Here is a 19,095-nt window from a genome sequence, read left to right as displayed (position 1 = left end):
ATTGAACTTGGGAACCTGAATCACATGACTGATTATCTTAGTAGATAAAAACTTTATAAATCTGCTTTCACAATAAAATAAACAGCCCGCCATCTAAATGCGCACCCATGCAATGGAATTGCCAGTTTTTGGGATGTGACAGTGTTTTGCTCTGATGAGGTTTGTGCTTGCGAGGACAAACCACATTCTTTCATCAGCCCCGGAAGTTTCCTCCCACGTACTTCTCCGTTTTCCTGCATTTTCCAACCCGTCTTGTTGGGCCGCAGCATGTGCACTGTGGCACCGGGCAGCACTATCCTCCAAAAGCCCGATGCGGTCGAGGAACCGACGACTATGGGTTGCTGAGCTCAAGTGGCTTCAATTACAGATGCTCACAATTACAGAGGAAGGGAAAAGGGCTGGGCAGAACGTGCCAAGCACAAACACTGCCTGGATCACAGGAGGAGAAGGAGGGGGAGAGCAGGGAAGTCAAACGTTACCATCCCACCCAACCGCCATCAGGTTATTTTGGGACCTCGGTAGTTTCAGCGTTGAGATACTAACTGGATTATAGTCGCTGTACTTATTGGTTAGGATTGGATTTAAACTTTGTTCTCACATCTGAAATTTGAAAATTATTTTTGCGTCATTCCCTCTAAAAACGACTGGAATTTTCCCCTCCGGAGTCAGAGGTTGTAAAACGCATATTAGTGAAGTCATTCTCAAGACTATTAGCTCTTACGATTGAAGTGCCATAGGCACAGATCCGTAGATTTGCTGTGTTTACATCAGGCGATTTTGGCGTTTGTTTACCGTGCAGTGTCATTTTCCCTAAACAGCCATTTACTGGGCCACATGATTTGAATAACTGGATTGCGTCGCTATTTGCTCGCAGATTACATCAAACTTCATTAAAGACAAATAAGCAAAGGACTGATCTGCTGCCTGCTAGTCTCTCCTGAGCAAATAAGTCAAAAAATAACACTCTGAACCACATCATAAGACACCCAGAATGCATTTGCTTAGCGTAAATCTGATCTGACCTCTGCCATGTGACCTCTGTGAAACATTTTACTGGCAAAATCAAAGAGTTGTAAAAGATCAAAGAGCAAATGTGATGCTTGAACACTTTTGACCTGGTTAGGAACTCCTCAGATGCTGCTTTTTCATGGCTTAGGAGGCTTATTGGAGACTTCTGTTGTTCCGCTTCATTGAGGCATCAGCTTTGTCTCAGATGCATCTCTTAAAAAACAAATTTTCATCTCGGGTCATTGGCTTTAGGATCATATTGTTCATCATTGAACTTCTGAAGGCAGACTGGTGTCTTTGCAAATGTGAGCACAGTTTGAGATATTACTAAGCTCTTTTGAAACTCTAGAAAACACCTGTGAGATTACTGGGGTCTTTTTATATGGGCGCATTTATATGTACAAATAAAAAATAGGCCTATAGATGATGTTATGTGGCATTAAAGGCATAGTTCATCCCAAAAATGAACATTTTGTCTTCGTTTACTCACCCTCTGTTTGTTCCAAACCTGTATGAGTTTCTTTCTTCTGTTGAACACAAAAGAAGATATTTTAAACAGTGTTGGACAGTTGACAGCCATTGACTTTCCTATTATGGAAGTCAATGGCTACCGCCAACTGTTTGATTACCAACATTCTTCAAAATATCTTCTTTTGTGTTCAACAGAAGAGAGAAATTCATACAGGTTTGGAACAACTTGAGGGTGAGTAAGTGAAGACAAAAATTTCATTTCGGGGTGATCTATCTCTTTAAAAGGAGGGACATTCTTATTCTAGATCGCATTTAATTGTGTAAGCTGGCAAGTGTGACATTAATCAATATTTTTGGTTCATTTTCCCATAAGAAACAAATGCATACAACTTTTAGGAGAACACAAGCATATATATGAGCTCAAAACTAATAAACATTGACTAAAAGCCACAAAAGTCCAGATTTGATTTCAATGGAGCAGAAAGGGGAAGAGAAATTAATCTTGTCACGGTGGAATCTTCCTTTTTAGGTGATAAATTATTTTTTGTCGCTTTTGTTGACTAGAAGATTAAATGATTAGTGTGCATTTATTAGCAAAAAGATGCAACCAATTTCTCATCTCCCAGCATCATGACCTTAATTGTTGTAATCCAGACATATCCGTCTGTTTTTACAGTCTACTCAACATCTGGGTTGCTAGAGAATCCTAGATGAAGGGCGGGATGATGCCATTCATTATGACAGGGATGATTGACAACAATATTGTATAAAGATTTACGCATTTCTTAAATAATGAGATGATATTCCGCTCTGTTTTAGAATTAAATTATATGTTAAACTCAAGCAATGTCTGACTGGGTTATACTAAGTCCCTTCAAAACACGTATGCGTTACAGACTCTTGTAAGCGCACCCCTGGTGCCTGAGTGGTACGCTCCATTTTAAAGCGATAGCTGCGACTCCACGCTTCTAAAGTAAAGCGCGACGCTATCTTGAGGTACGGACTGGAGAATACCATGCTATCGACGCGTTGAGCGCATTTACGGTTTCACACGGGCGTTTTGCACGGGAAAATATAGCGATATCTCCGAATCCGCTTGCGATAAGCACCGAGAGGCTCTACAAAACCCAACTGTGGATGTAACTGTTGCACTTTGAACACAGGTACGAGTGATACACAAACATTCGCGCGAATGATTCATTCTGATGCATGGCTTTATTGTACTGAAATCGCGAATGCATGATCTGGAGATGTAACGCATGCTTCTTTAACCACATAAAACAATGCGTTCTCGTAGATGAGAGAATGGATGGTTTAACTGCTGTGTGGAAAGGATCCTGATGGATGTGGTCAATAAAGCCAGCAAGAACAAAGGGGGCATTAAAACCAGTGTTTAGCTAAAAGGAGGTAAAATATCCGTGCATTTGTGCTGTGCATTAAGAAATGCATTAAAATGACTTTGACTGTTTCTAGTAGCCAATACACAATGAATAATTATTCCAGTCTTGCCTGTTGGTGGTTGTGCATGGATCTAACACATGCATATTGACATTTCAGATGGAAAGTTGCTTTGGATAAACGGTACACACCACAAACAGGGCTTACAATTAAAGAAAATAGCATTGTTTTACTTCATCAAGGCAGGCAGATTAAATAGATGTATGGAAAAAGGTGATATCGTGCACTCAATCTGTTTGTCTGTCACATCTGTAACAGTCACATGACTGAAATATTGTTTTCCTCTAGGCAAATGACCCAAATGTTGTTCCTCCTATTAAAGCCTAAACTAAAATCAAATGTATTGCTTAATTTGCACATTGATTTCGTTCATTTCCTTGCATGGGAAATTGATGCATTGAGATACTCTCAGTAAGATGCAATTGATGGGTTTGAACCAAATCTGATCATTCAAAGCCTTTGGTGCCAGTTTGATCCGCGTCTCGGTGGAGAGGAGAGGGGCTGTGGCTGCCTGCAGTAGCCGGATCAGGGATGCTCACACCCGGCGTGAGATTAGTATGAGCTCCGCTGGAGAATGTTGGGTGCTGTGGAGGAGGGAACCGAGCAAAACGCTGTTTTTACACATCGCCGAAAACATCTCGAGTCTCCGATCTCTATTTCGCAATATATGCTTTGGGGAAATGATGGATGATCTGCATGGGAAAAAGCAAATATATACAAGTACATTATCTGTAAAGTCACCAGATTACAGCACGTCACTTCTCAAAACAATATGGAATAAAAGTGGGAACATCATAGAAAATAATAATAAGAACTATATATATATATATATATATATATATATATATATATATATATATATATATATATATAATATTTTATAAATGAAAAAGTGTATATATAATATAATTGTAATTGTATTTTTAATATTATATTATATATTATAATTATATATTATATTTTTAATTTACACAAAATATATAACATAACAATTTATCAATTTATTTGTAATATATTTGTATAATAAAATAATAATAATAAAGTATATATATATATATATATATATATATATATATATATATATATATATATATATATATATATATATATATATATATATATATACACTTTTTTATTTATAAAATGTTTTATATAGTATAATACATTATTTGTAATGTATTTGAATTTTAATGTTATATACTTTTTAATTTACACAAAATATATAACAACAATTTATAAATGTATTTGTAATTTGTATTTTTAATGTGTGTCTATATATATATGTATATGTGTATGTGTATATATGTATGTATATATGTGTGTGTATGTATGTATATATATATATATATGTATATATATATATGTATATATATATATATATATATATATATATATATATATATATATATATATATATTTTTTATTTATACAAAACATATATAATATAACAATATATTTGTATAACAATAATAAATTGTATATATATGTAAATGTACAAAAATATATATGTATGTACACTATATACTCTATATCTATTAATTTCTCTCACTCTTTATCCAATATTTTATATAGACAGACATTCATAGACGCACATAATTGTTGCATATGTATTTCCAATAGTCTTGCATTTTATTTAGTAATCTGGTTTATTTGGAGACTGAACAATATTAAAGTTTCCATATACATTCAGTGTTTTGTTCGATTGGCTCCTATGTGAAATTAAATTTTCTTTAGGATAGATGAAACTGCAGCGTAGCGAACCTAAATGGATTGATTTAGGCTGGAAATACCTCCATAAATAAATTCAATCAGTGCATTAACCGGCAAATTGGCCACTGATGTAAAAATAGAAAGTTGTTTGTAAGTGAGGGGACAACTGTCTGCTGTTATGGCTCTAGTACACAGACCTATCAGCATCACAAGTTACCTGGTGTTTCTGGTCACGTACATGTGTAGATGAATTATAGGCCACATGTTTCACCCCTAGCACTGAAACGAACACCCACTGAATTCAAAACAAGCCCGCTCAATGCGTTTAAGCAGCCTAAAGTAGTGCGCTAGTCCATCTGAAGAAAATAAGTCTTTTTTTTTTCTTGCTGCATTATTAGATGATGTTGCGTTGATGAGATCAGTGCTGGTTTATGAATAACCCGTCCTCGTCAATTGAAGCACAGTTCTCCTGACCTTGTTCAGGCTGTGATCATCTCTATATCAACATAGCCGCCGTCGCCCTCTGCCCCCTTTCATCAGAGCACATGCTATTTAGTCGTCTGTTTGATTACCACCGACCGAGCACCTGAGGATAAATCTGAACTGTAAATTTGCGCTGTGATTCGCTCGCCTCAGAGCAAGGTTACTGTCCTGCGTACTCCGGCCTTGTGATGTCAACAAGCGGCTCTGCATCCTTGAGTGAGTTGGTTGTGTAGAATAAAACGGCAGAGTTGTGCGCTCATCCTGTGAGTAAGCCATGAGTACAACTGCCATGTGGAGTCACGGCTGGTGCTAATCACTGAACAATAGCTACTGTCTGTTCTCAAGCTCTCTCACTCTCTTTCTCTCTGCCTGCTGCCTTCCCAATACGAATGCTTTGCTTTAGGCTGGTGGATTTGTCTTGTAATACTGGATTAAGGTTTAGTTTGAAATGCTAAAGATGGTGTAACTGTCCTGTTCTTTGATTAGTAGAGGTGTGGAGATCTTGTTGGTTATCTTGTTGAAAACTAAATTACGCTTTTAGAAATAAAGTTTTCCGAAAGAGGGTTTTCACAAGCGATGCCGTAGTAGAACCATTTTTGGTTCCCTAAAGAACAGTTCTTAAAAGAACCATTTTTTTCTTTGTGTGAAGAACATTTAAACAATCTTAAGAACCCTTTTCCACTTTAAATGACCTTTTGTGCAATGGAAAGGTTGGACGTTAAAGGTTCTTCATCAATGCCAATCAAGAAACTTTATTTTTAAAAGTGTATTCTGGTGGGTTTAAGGTTTCAGATGTCACTGTTTTTGTGGCGTGACTTCAGTAGTAATTTACTTTTAAATATGAATAATTTATCTTTTAATCAAATGGTATTCCTAACTTTTTGTGTTAGATGTCTAGTTGTTCAAGTTATCGCAATAACTCAATTTTAGATCGTGAACGATTAACTGTGAACGATTAACTGTTCTGTCCCAACATACTGTACAACGCGATGTACATTCCCGTTTATCAACGCAGCGGTAGGGTGACGCTCACCCAGCTCTTCGCCAATGCAATTGCATGTATTTTAAAGCCTTACCAGTTTAACTTCTTATTCGCACACTGTTCTGACATAAGCATTCTGAGCGCGTACTCCTGAAGCATGCGCACATTAAAAGCCTGTCACACAGCATGTGAGTACTGAAATAAGTTCTCTTTCACCTCTTATTGCTATTAAACTGTCTACACACAAGGTTTACATAAACAGTCGTTTATATCTCAAGTGAATCTACACATTCACTTGAAAAGTGCATGTGTATCAGTATATTAGATCTGTGCATTAGGCCTTAAAGTGACAGCATATTGTATTTGTCCTATTATTTGTAATTGCATCTTTGTTCTTATTTTTAATAGTAAAGATAATTCAATAAAATAAAGTGAAATAAGATTTTGATTATACCACCCACCTCTACTTAGCTCTAAATGGTCTGTCATTCTTTTTTCTTTTATGTTTCATTATCTTGAATCAAACACCCATTCAATCTCATTCCTAAATGATAATGATTCACAATGATGTGTCGATTAAACATCAGATTTGCTTTGTCGCTGCGCCAGAGAGAGCAGTTTTATGAAACAGCTTCACAAATAGTGTTTTCAACAACACAGTATCATTATTTGTGTGTTACAAATTTTCATATTATCACAGAAGAACTAGGATAAAAGTTTATAGTTCGTATATAAAGACTGATGTATACGGAAATGTTTACATGACAATGATGTACTAAAAACGGAAAAGTTTTCGCTTGGTGTTTTTCGTGTACAGTCGACAACGTTGTCAAAATGATCCCTGATCGCACAGATTCGTGAAAACGTTTAAAAACGCTGTTATGCTGCCAGGCCACTAGTTGGCGATGTCATTTTGTAAATAAAAAACTATGCATCTAGACTGAACATGTAATACGCATGCGCATGATGTCGCTGTTTTTACAAATTCATGTTTTTGATGTTTCGAAAAGTTTGTTTTCAGGCCCCCAAAACGCAATTGTCCTGTAAATTAACAGCCAAAACACACAAAAAGATTTGCGTTTTTAGTTTAAAATGGTGTCATGTAAACGGCCCCTTAATCACCTTTTGAAAGTAACATGGCACTTCAAAAAACGATTGTATCAATAACATTGTTGCGCCACCAGGTGGCGAAAAGTGCCTGTTAAAAAATAAATGTATCATTGCATCATTCATTCAAGAGATTTTCAAAAAATAGGGAAATTAGTTTGGCTGTATTACTCAGTGACTTGCAAAATAGACACAAAAACTAACACAAAAAAGAATCGTGATAAGATTGTGATCCTGCCTGAAAAAAATTGACAATATCACCCACCCATTACTTATACTTAGTCATATTAGATGCAATATTTAATGTTGCATTAATGCAATGTTGTGAATGAAAATGAGGCAGACAGACAGTCATTTAAATGTTGTGTTGTTGTGTACCTGAATGTTGACCGTTCACAATATAAAAAATACTGTAAAATTTGTGTTAAATAATGTAACAATCACAGTACAAAGTGCTGAACTGACAGCATGTTTATCCATCGCAGCCTCTTTTACATTCAAAGTTTTTTTTCCTTTCCAGAATAAGGTCGATAACTTTTTGTGTTTGTGATTTTTGCCTGGCAGGTTATTGAGTTGACCCGAGTCATATTTAATGTCATAAACCATATATATTAATATCAAGACCATAATATTATAATATAAATTTGAAGCTGAGCTTTGTTTGACTTGAGTTAGTAAGTCAGTAAATCTCATTTTAGTTACTATCACACTTTTTCCATACCGATAGTGCTACAAATATGTTTGTTATGCTTTTTTTCCAGCATAGACAATCATTTCAGGAGTGAGAGAGAGAACATAAACAAAATATTTGATCCCGGCCTCCAACAGGATGAGACTCAAAACTAAAACAACAAAAAGAGGAAATAATCGGAGGACACTCAGAGGTTCCTCAACCGCCTCTTGTGACCCTGAGAGTTCATAATGCTCAGGGTTATGACCTTCAGAAGAGAAGTGCACTATATATGTGATGCCAAATTATTTTGAGGATTTTATGTATGGAGGGTTTGGCCCTTTGTTGATATTGTGGTCACTCGAGGACAGAATCCCTTATGGCCACGGCAGCGTCTTGCCAACAGATACAGCATATGATATTTGCCTCAAGCTCTGTCATTTATATCAGATGACTTGGGCTTTATTTTACTTTGCTCTTTTTTTTCATTTGAAACAATATTTGTGTAGAGAAGAAGAGGCATGGGAGGAATGTTTGAACAGTTCGCATTAGTATGAAGCCATTTGTTCCACTTCTGACAATGGTTTTGTTTTATATTTTAAAACTTTAATTGAATTAATTACTTGATAAGCCAGTTAATTCATCAAATTAAATCACAGTTAATCACATATATCAATATTTGCTGAGAAAAGTCCCCTAAATGAAGATCTTTTAAAGACTGAGGCAGAGGAAAGCATTGAATTGACATGACAAAAAGAGGATTTAGAAGTCAATATATTGATATTTTCCATATCATTGAACATAAATCTGTCATAGTCCACAGTGAGAGTTTGTCATTTTGTCTGAGCTTGATTTAGTTATTCACACAGGACACTTTTTGAACTGCATGTCAGATATTTTTAGTGTCATGCATCATGATAAATATTTTATAGCATTATTTAAAGGGATGGTTCACCTAAAAATTAAAATTCTGTAATTTACTCCCCCTCAGGTTGTTCCAAACCTGTATAAATTTCTTTCTTCTGTTGAACACAAAGGAAGATATTTTGAAGATTGTGGGAAACTGAACAGTTCTGGGGCACCATTGACAATAAAAAGTATATATATATATATATATATATATATATTATTGTGGTTGGTGTGCTCTTTTACATGGAAAATGGAGATGTAATAATAATATATTTCTATTTATGCATTTATGATTCAGCAAACACCCCAGATTACTCTAGTCACGATATAGGCTATATATATTTATGCTTCCCTGTTGGCCTGATCGGTCTCCGTGTGGATTCACCCATGTGTGATATCATGTGTCCAATCCTGTGAAAAAAAGCAATTTTGATTTTTTTTTTTTCTTTTTCCAATCGTCTTCGTTCTAATCAAGAGCTGTTGACCCTCATTACAGAAGTGAGGAGAAGAGGGTGCTGTTGTGAGTCCTTGATTAGATGGACTAGTGATGTTTTTTTTTTTCTCTCTCTCTCTCTCTCTGTCTGTCTGTCTATATTTTGGGTGAATGTTCACATGACAAAAACTTTGGCAGTTTTCAGTTACACTATTTTAAGGTGATGCAGTTAGTTACATTATACTTACTCAAATAAATTATTCAGACACTTTGACCAGACCATGTTGTGCTTAAGTGTTATCTGACATAATTAAGATAAATCTTTTCTGACACAGTTTATCTCTGAGATCTTGTTTTTAAACTATAGTGAATAAACTGTATTAATGAATGAAATGTATGCTCAAGGTGTCTAAATATATATATATATATATATATATATATATATATATATATATATATATATATATATATATATATATATATATATATATATATATATATATATATATAAAACCCTGCTTTAGATCCTTGGATCAATATATTTTCTCTCCATTGGTGCTTTTTTACTTGTTTTGACAGAGACTGTGATTTCCCTGGTAAATATTTGTATGGGTTATTACCTGCCTGTGTCATTTAAAATCATTTAGTGAATTTGTCAAAGCACAGCAGACAGGTTTCACAACTTGTAGCTGTTTCCCTGTGAACGGAAATAAATGAATATTTCCTGCGTTATTGATATTTCACGGCACTTGCTTCACCCCGACTGTAGCGTGTCAGGTGATTGTGTGATTCTCTCTCTTTCCTGAACCGTTAACCACGAGTTCTCATATTGCTCAAGATCATTGCGCCCCTCTCTACTGGCTTTCACTGAGTTTTTTTGCCGTTGGACTCAAGGGCTTGATCTGAAATTGTCCATTATTTTTCCAGCAAGTGACCAAACTGATTGATGTGCCAATTCACCAGTGATGAAGAGGGGCAGCAATGAGCTAAAATTAGTGTTAAAAAACAAAGCTAATAGATGAGTCCGTTTCACCCGTGTGCCATCAAAAAAAGAAAGCGCACGGGCACGTACTGGCATGTGAAGCGGGTTGTTTTATGGGCAGAGCGCTGCTCGTCTCATCAGGATTCCGCCCGGCTTCTTGTTTACAGTTCAGGACGTGCAGAAAGGTCACAGGGGGGCGTTTGTCAGAAATATTGACGCTTTTGAAAAATTGCAGAGTGCCCAAACCGTCTGTCACATTCTCGAATAAATATTTGTTTTGGGTCGGCGTACATTTGCCAACTCCACCAGCGCATAGACAGCGCGCTGATGGACGCTAATGCTTTCTGCGACTTCTTCTTTCTTGCAGATTGCATGTTTGCTTTATCTGTGCTCTATTTTGATGGGGAATTTAGTGCAAATGATTTAATTTTGATATTTTTTTTGTGTTTGCAGAGTTCCGTGGCCACCCGTTGTGTGTTTAGCACTATGAAAACAGCTAGAAACACAGTAACGACTATGAAATCTGCCTAATTTGCTATTAAGATGTACAGTAATGCTTAGATCTGAGCAGATATACCCCCTGACGCTTATGTGACTTTCTCTCTCTGTCTGTCTTTTCTGGGTTCAAGCATTCTGCTTAGGCATTCAGCTTTTTCACTGGCACCAGCCGGCTTCCACTGTGCTAATGAAATTACTGTGATTGCTGTTCAATAGCTTCTCCTGCAAATCAGGGAATGTATTACAATACATCATTATAATACAATGAGCAAGGATTTCAGATTTTAGGAACCTGAAGGCTGCAGTGATTTTTTTTTTCTTTTAATTTTATTTATTTATTTATTTTTTTCCCAGCATTGTTTGCAATGTTAAATTACAGGAATCTCTCAGAGGTGTGCTTTATTAGAAGGCATCAGGGTAATTCTTGACATCATTCCTGTAAATGTTGTCAAAAGTATTGACTTTGGTGCTAAGTCGGTACTGGAATTTTAAAAATGTGACGCTTTGAGCACTGTTGAGTGGATTCGTAAACACCTCTGATTGGTCATTGTGTTCACGTGCTCATCAGATATGTCTGTGATTGGCTACAATGATCAACGCTTCAAAAACATGTTGTAAATGGACATCAGTGCCGCTCTTCACCGAGCGCTTACACAGATACACATGTGAGCGTTTGAAAGCAGGCGTCTAACAGAGGTCCGCTGACAGATGCCTGCTTTCAAACTTCGCGTGTGTATCTCCCGCTTTCAAAATGCTTTCAAACGCTCCCATGCGTTGATCATTGTAGCCAATCACAGACATGTGTATATGTTGAGTGCGTGAACAGTGGCCAATCAGAGGTTTTTACGAATCCGCTCAACAGCACTCAAAGCATCAAATTTAAAAAATTTTAGTACCGAGTTGGTACTTTTGACAACATTAATTCTTGTTTTACTATGCAGATCTCGGTTTAATTTAATAGTTGTGTTGTAAATACTTCATCTTTATGCCCACTAGTTGTGATTTCTACATATTTTTTCAATTTGGTTTTAGGTCTGAAACTTGCAGATGTATTTTTTATTTTTTTTCCCACTTTAATATGTTGCAAATCCTCATTCAGGTGTTACAATTGTAGGGCCCTATAATTTCCGCGATCACGGAATCGCGGACAGAATCGCGGAATCCATTTATAAAAACGGAATTTACTATATAACGCGGAATGTCACGGAATTTGTCAAATTTTCGATGAATTAAAAGCAGGTCAGTACACTGAAATTAAATCGTATATATAGACTAGTGTCTGTGAATATTAAACCGCAAAAAGACTATTTATAACATGAATAAACAATAATCTGTGTTTCTTCCATGTTTTAATTTTAACAGTAAAGCTCTGTTGTGCAACACATTGTTTGACAAAAAAGTTTAATTTCATGATTAAAAGACAAAATTTAATTGGTTGATAAGTTAAATGGTTCATTTGATTGAAATTTAAATACACAACAGAACTTCTGAAAAAAAAAAAAATTAATAAAAATATTTTTAATTAATAAATATTGTTGTTTTTAAGAAATCAATTAATTAGACATGCTTTTTGATTATTAAAATAGAATTAAACCATTAAAATGGAATCCAGAAACAGAATTTGGTAAAATAAAATTTGAGGGGAAAGAATAAAACGTTTATCATAGGGCCCTAAAAAAAATGTCATTTGTTTTTTGTTAAACTTTTATTAAATTGTTGGTAAATTGGACAAGATTCATCATTTCAATTAATTAGACATGCTTTTTGATTACTACAATTTAATTTAACCATTAAAATGGAGTCAAAAAAATAAATAAAACGGAAAAAACACGGAATCCAGAAAAATTAAAACGGAAAAAACGGAATTTGGGAAAAAATAAAACGGAATTTGGGAAAAAATAAAACGGATTTCATAGGGCCCTACAATTGTTATAATGCGAGTTGGATCGGTGACGAATGCATGAGAGAAAATGTGGTTTTCTTTGCTTTTATCCAATGGGAGAAAAACAGATTACATAGTTTGCGCTTTTGATGACCTGCCTTTTTTATTAATTGAACCTATAGCTACACTGTATAGTGAGAATTAATATTGAGATATATTATTCTATCACTGCTACAGTATTTAAACTTCAATAAAAATTGTGGCAGTAGCTTAAGCATATGTTTTTCCAGAGACAAATTTAAGCAAGACTCCTTAGTCCTGCCAGATGCAGAAAAACTGTAGTGCTTAGGTTGTGGTTGAAGTGAAGCCTTATTCTGCCTGTGTGTGCTTAATGTGGCCCTTCCTGACCCTTCCCTTCCTTTCTCTTTGGAGAGAAAGACAGAAAGAAAGGGAGACAGACAACAGAAGCCATGCAGACCTTTTTCATTCTTGCTGTTCTGCCCAGTGGGGGGAGGCAGTGATTGAACAAATGGCCGATGTGTTTGATCTGCAAACCACTTGTTAAATTTTCCAAGAGTGAATGAAATGGTGCTACGATCTCTTGCTGTGTTTTTTGTGTTCTTTCTGTCTTCTCTCTGTCATCTTGAGTCTTGCTCAGGTGTAAACAGGTCTGTTACCACCATAGACATTGAGGGGGACAAGCCCACCCCCCAGTAATTAGACATGGCCAAATTGTCCCCTCAATATTTGAAATTCTTGCACTGCTCTGCTGCATTTCATTACGCAGTGCTCTGTATGTTATTAGGATGACAAAAAGGTTTAAAGTTAAATTTTTAGTCTGGTAACTGGTCTGCCTCAGTGGTCTAAGAGCACTCGTCAATGTCAAAATGAATGAGATGGCCAATCAAATCAAAGTAGGCGGGGTTTACTGTGTTAATTTCAATGCGAAGCATCGATTTAACAAAGAGAGTAAGGAAAGATGTAAATAGCTAAACATTTAATACGGTACATATTTTGCGAAAGAAACGTTAAAAAACTGAGTTACATCCAGTAATGCTCAACATTCATGTACGATTCATGTAAGCCTACATGTATGCATATTTTAATGCAAATGTTAATTGCAAATTGTTAAAAAATGATTATTTCCTAACTAAAATTAGACCTAGAATTTCCTTAACTGTTCTGTTTATTTATGCTTTACAAAAAATTGGTCCCCCCCCCCCCATTGTTCAAGACATGGTTACGGCCTTGAGTTCAAAAATCGAGAGAGGTTCTTATTCAGAACTAGTTCCTTTTTTATTTTAAATACTGGAAGTGAATGATCAACATTTGACAACAGGCATTTGAAGAGGGTTTCTCTTCCAAATCACAGTGAGTGAGCCAGAATCACTTAGTGTAATCTGAATCAGAACCAGAATCATTAAATTCCTTATGATTCCCATCCCTATTCTTGCTGTCTAGTTAAGGGCTGCTTCCTAATTAACAAATGCGCTTGGGATTAGTGCTTGCAATGACCATAAAGGTTTATTAGCAATCCATTGAGTGAAAGGAGTGGGAGTGACAAGGCCTGGCACCAACAGAAGCCACTCGATCAATACATACCCCCAAAATCCCCTCACCCAGCTGTCAAGCACTGGCTCACAGTCCACTCTGAGTCACTAATGCCTCCAAATGGAGATCATGCAGGGATGAATTGAGTCTCAGACAGAAGTGCTGAAATTCTGATTGTTGGGTTTTGAAATCAGCCATTGTCAAAGTTCATTGCTCTATATCTTATATCTTCATTCCTGGTGAGAAACGCCTCTTTTACATGTGTACAAGATGAGTACATGCAACACATGACTATCCACATTTACACACCAACAATGCTTTTTCGATGTTCAGAAACTTGGCCTGTCCAATCACAGTGAGGTAATACAAAGGAAGTTGGATATGTTTTATGGTAGACAAGAAGGTTTACATATGCATTCCCAAGGAATCAAACCTATGATCTTGGCAGTGCTAGCACTTTACTCTGTTGTCTGAGCTACATGAATTCTCAGTAAAATGTGGAAAAATGCACTAGCAGTTTTGCATATCCTTCCAAAGAAGCATGATTTATTTTAGCGTTGGTTGTGTTACAGCTTTAGAAAGAGGTTGTTATTGAAGGATGAGGCAGAGCACACTATATTGTACTATATTGCAAACCAGCAAGAAACGAATTGTTTGATTATAAGGGTCAGAGAGTGGGTCCAAAAACACTTTGGAATTTGCCTTTGGAAAAAAATGTAAATCGCAAAGTATGATGACCTCTTTAATGCAATTAAACTTTTAAAGATAAGACATTGCTTTGCCTGCATAATCCGTTTTCAAATGTTTCTCATTTTTTTTCTCATTTCTCTCTCTTTCATTGTAGACATGAACCACTGAGACAGCAAAAGAAGAAAAAGCCTGGAATAAGCTTGAGGGAAGAGCTTCGTCTCATTCCCCCCTCCCACGTTTGAAGGTTTGGAATCATGAGGTCCTTGTGGCTGCTGGTATTTACCGTCTCTGTTTTGACCGGGACCATCATGGCGTTTCCCATGACTCCTACGGAACACCCCGAAGTCACTGGAAGCTTCATGATTAAAGACACGAGCCTCACGCACCTCACGGTGCACCGCAAGACCGGCGACGTGTTTGTCGGCGCTATAAACCGAGTCTACAAGCTCTCCGCCAATCTGACCGAACTGCGTTCGCACCAGACGGGTCCCGTGGAGGACAACGCCAAGTGCTACCCGCCCCCCAGCGTACGAGCCTGCACACAGAAACAGGAATCCACAGACAACGTCAACAAATTGCTGCTGGTTGATTACGCTGGCAACCGTCTGGTGGCCTGTGGAAGCATCTGGCAGGGCGTGTGCCAGTTCCTGCGGCTGGAAGATCTCTTCAAGCTTGGTGAACCACATCACCGTAAAGAACACTACCTCTCGGGAGCCAAAGAGCCAGATGGGATGGCTGGAGTCGTGGTGGGCGATGATGACGGAGACATTAAGAAGAAAAAGAAAGGTGGTAGTCGCCTATTTATCGGTGCTGCCATCGATGGAAAATCTGAGTATTTTCCAACCCTATCCAGCCGTAAACTGGTGGTCGATGAGGAGAGTGTGAACATGTTTAGCTTGGTCTACCAAGATGAGTTTGTGTCCTCACAAATCAAGATACCTTCAGACACTCTATCTCAATATCCAGCATTTGACATCTACTACGTTTATGGGTTCTCCAGCCGTACGTACATCTATTTCCTCACTTTGCAACTGGATACCCAGCTCACCCAGGTGGACGCGACGGGCGAGAAGTTCTTCACCTCAAAAATTGTCCGCATGTGCTCCAACGACACTGAGTTCTACTCCTACGTCGAGTTCCCGCTTGGGTGCACCAAGGATGGTGTGGAATATCGACTTGTTCAAGCTGCCTACAAACACCGCCCTGGAAAGTTTCTGGCCCAGGCTCTTGGCCTGTCTGAGGATGAGGATGTCCTGTTTGTGATCTTCTCCCAGGGTCAGAAGAACAGGGCTAACCCACCGAGAGAAACAGTCCTGTGCCTCTTCACACTGCACCAGATTAACCTGGCCATGCGAGAGAGGATCAAGTCGTGTTACCGCGGGGAAGGAAAGCTGTCTCTGCCGTGGTTGCTCAACAAGGAGCTGCCTTGTATTAATACGGTGAGTCTTTGAATTAATTTTCACTCTGAATCAGTTTTATGTCAAACATTTGTGATTTTTGCCTAGTAGGACTAGGGCTGGACGATATGGACAAAATTTATATCACGATATAATTCTTAATTTCGGTCGATACGATATAATTCCAATATCGATATGAACTATATAATAGCCTCAGAAAAACTGCCAAGAACAGCCACAATGGATGTCTGTACCTACAAATGTCTGAAAAAAGAATTTGCCAAATCTATGAAATCTCTTCCTATAAAACTATATAATATTTTAGAAAAAAAAACTGTACAAATAAATGTATGTTCAGCTTTTATTTGTATATATTTAGCCTTCATACAAACATAAAAAATAAACATAAGACTCAATCACTTTAGTAATATTAATATCTTTAACATTAAACTATAATGTAGGCTGATTTTATTATCCTTAATATAGATTAAAACAAAAGTGCTTCAGCCAAGATAAAGATTGTGAACAGTAAAAACAGAAAAAAACAGTGAGAAACAACAAAAACACATTGCTGGGGCAAGGACGCTGTTGAGTGTTGATGACACTAGGGGTACAACGGTTCAAATTGCTCACGGTTCGGTTCGTATCACGGTTTTAGGGTCACGGTTTTGGTACGTGCTATTAGCACATACTGAACCGTACCGAAACCGTGACCATAAAAATAGGACTACTGTCAAATAAAAATAAAGAAAATAAGAACAAACAATCAAACTACAAGCAACATCACAAATAAGTACAATAAAGCAAATATTCAAATAAAATAAACAGTGCTTTTCAGGTTTTTCAGGTATCTAACAGTAGTTTTCAGGTACAGAAAATGGATAAAGTAATCAAATATAAAATAACACTGCATATTATCCTCACTGTATAAAATAAATAAAGATGAATCATTATTGAAGTTACAAAAACTATTCAGTCAAGAGCAGTGAGTGATTTCTTTGTTATTTGTTGTTTGATTTAACATTTAAAAACAGGCAGCAGGAATATTTTTTTCCCCTTTAAGACATGCACGATCCAGTACATATTACTGTTACACATGCGCTGTCTTTCTCGACTGTTATACGTTCACTTAAGTCTTAAGACATAACTGACTATGTTTGCTAGGATACTCGACAAGACGGGCATGTTGACATAATTTTTGTATGAATTTGTCCGCCGAAGCGCAAGACTTGAAAGAGAACTCAGTATTTGCGCGCTGACTGAAATAAGCGTGTGCGCGCTTCGGATGAGCGCACACAAATCTTCTCACAGCGCGCGAGCTCTCTTTCGCGTCTTGTTCTTGAAAGTTTAAATCAGCAAGGCTTAAATGAGTTTAGTTTAAACAAAGATAGCAGCGTGTGCTGTTCAGGTCTCACCTGCACTCGCGCGCTATCAACGGGTGATGACGGCGTAAATGACTGGACATTAGAGCAGACGGCACTCGCAGTTAACAGTTTACAAAGAGTGACTGTTTTGTCCACGCTTTCTGATTATCGTTGTTGTAACGTTTTGCGCATCCATCGACTGAAACATACATTATCTGAACTCTGTCTGTCTGTTTTCCACGTTGCTATTTTAAACAAAGCATATTAACCAATAGATATGCTGAGCACTGGCTGATGGCTGCGTGTCTATGTGGTGTACGTCATCACGCAAATAGCCAATCGCGTTCTGCTCTTTCTAACCGCTGCGCCTCAGAGAAATGCAGTAATGTACGTTATATATCGAAATACCGGAAATGTGTTTAAAAATCATATCACCGTTATCGAAAAAAAATATATCGCGATATATATTGATATTGAATTATTGTCCAGCCCTAAGTAGGACACTTCCTTGATTAACCGATCAGATTTTAGAGGTAGGTTCATGGTTACGCTGAGGGTTGGGGTTAACAACAACATTCTTATCGATTGTATTATTTCATGCGGGTTATTGTGGTTAGGGGTTAAGGTTAGGGTTTGTGAAGTGGTGAGGACTATGTTGCTTGATAGGAATGTTGTTTCAGCACCAGCAAGTGATTATCTGGAAATAGGGCCTACTTGGCGAAATCTTTGTCGAAAAGGACGTGTTCCTGGATCAGTATTGTTTTATCAATCAATCAGATATCATTTATCTATCTGTCTGTCATTGATTCTGTCGTTTGTTCTGTCTGTCTATCTATCTATCTATCTATCTATCTGTCTGTCTGTCTGTCTGTCATTCTTTCTCTGTTGTTTTTTCTGTCTGTCTGTTGTTTTATCTATCTGTCTGTCTGTCTGTGTGTCTGTCTGTCTGTCTGTCTGTCTATCTAAATATCTGACTCTGTTGATCTATCTGTCTGTCGTTCTGTCTGTCTATCTGTCTGTCTGTCTGTTGTTTTGTCTTTTGATCTATCTATCTCTGTCTGTCTGTCGTTCTGTCTGTCTGTTGATCTGTCTGTGTCTGTCATTCTTTCTGTCTGTCGTTCTGTCTGTCTGTCGTTCTGTCTGTCTGTTGTTCTGTCTGTCTTTGTTGTTTTGTCTTTTGATCTATCTATCTCTATCTGTCTGTCTGTTGATCTGTCTGTATCTGTCATTCTTTCTGTCTGTCGTTCTGTCTGTCGATCTGTCTGTGTCTGTTATTCTTTCTGTCTGTTGTTTTATCTATCTTTCTTTCTGTCTGTCTGTGTCTGTCTGTCTGTGTCTATCTGTCTTTCTGTGTCTGTCTTTCTGTGTCGTTCTGTCTGTCGTTCTGTCTGTCGTTCTGTCTGTCGTTCTGTCTGTCGTTCTGTCTGTGTGTCTGGAACGAACGAACGAACGAACGAACGAACGAACGAAAATGTAATTAATAGTTATTGGTATTGGTCA

General features: G+C 37.2%; 1 protein-coding gene across 2 annotated transcripts in view; it reads left to right on the top strand.

The window, feature by feature from the left end:
- Positions 1 to 2,381: 2,381 nt before the first annotated feature.
- Positions 2,382 to 19,095, top strand: part of plxna3 (plexin A3) — a 202,152-nt gene continuing 185,438 nt past the window's right edge. Inside the window, exons 1-2 of one of the 2 annotated variants that reach the window (XM_048210621.1) lie at positions 2,382 to 2,642; positions 14,989 to 16,273. In XM_048210621.1, the coding sequence (XP_048066578.1) occupies positions 15,089 to 16,273 (1,185 nt within the window). In that variant the 5' untranslated portion in view covers positions 2,382 to 2,642; positions 14,989 to 15,088. The remainder of the gene's footprint in view (positions 2,643 to 14,988; positions 16,274 to 19,095) is intronic. The other variant, XM_048210619.1, reaches the window with a different exon arrangement.

Source organism: Megalobrama amblycephala, linkage group LG12 (genome assembly GCF_018812025.1).
Source record: "Megalobrama amblycephala isolate DHTTF-2021 linkage group LG12, ASM1881202v1, whole genome shotgun sequence".
NCBI lineage: Eukaryota > Metazoa > Chordata > Actinopteri > Cypriniformes > Xenocyprididae > Megalobrama > Megalobrama amblycephala.
Note: the sequence above shows the minus strand (reverse complement) of the source record. Positions and strands in the feature narration are given on the sequence as shown.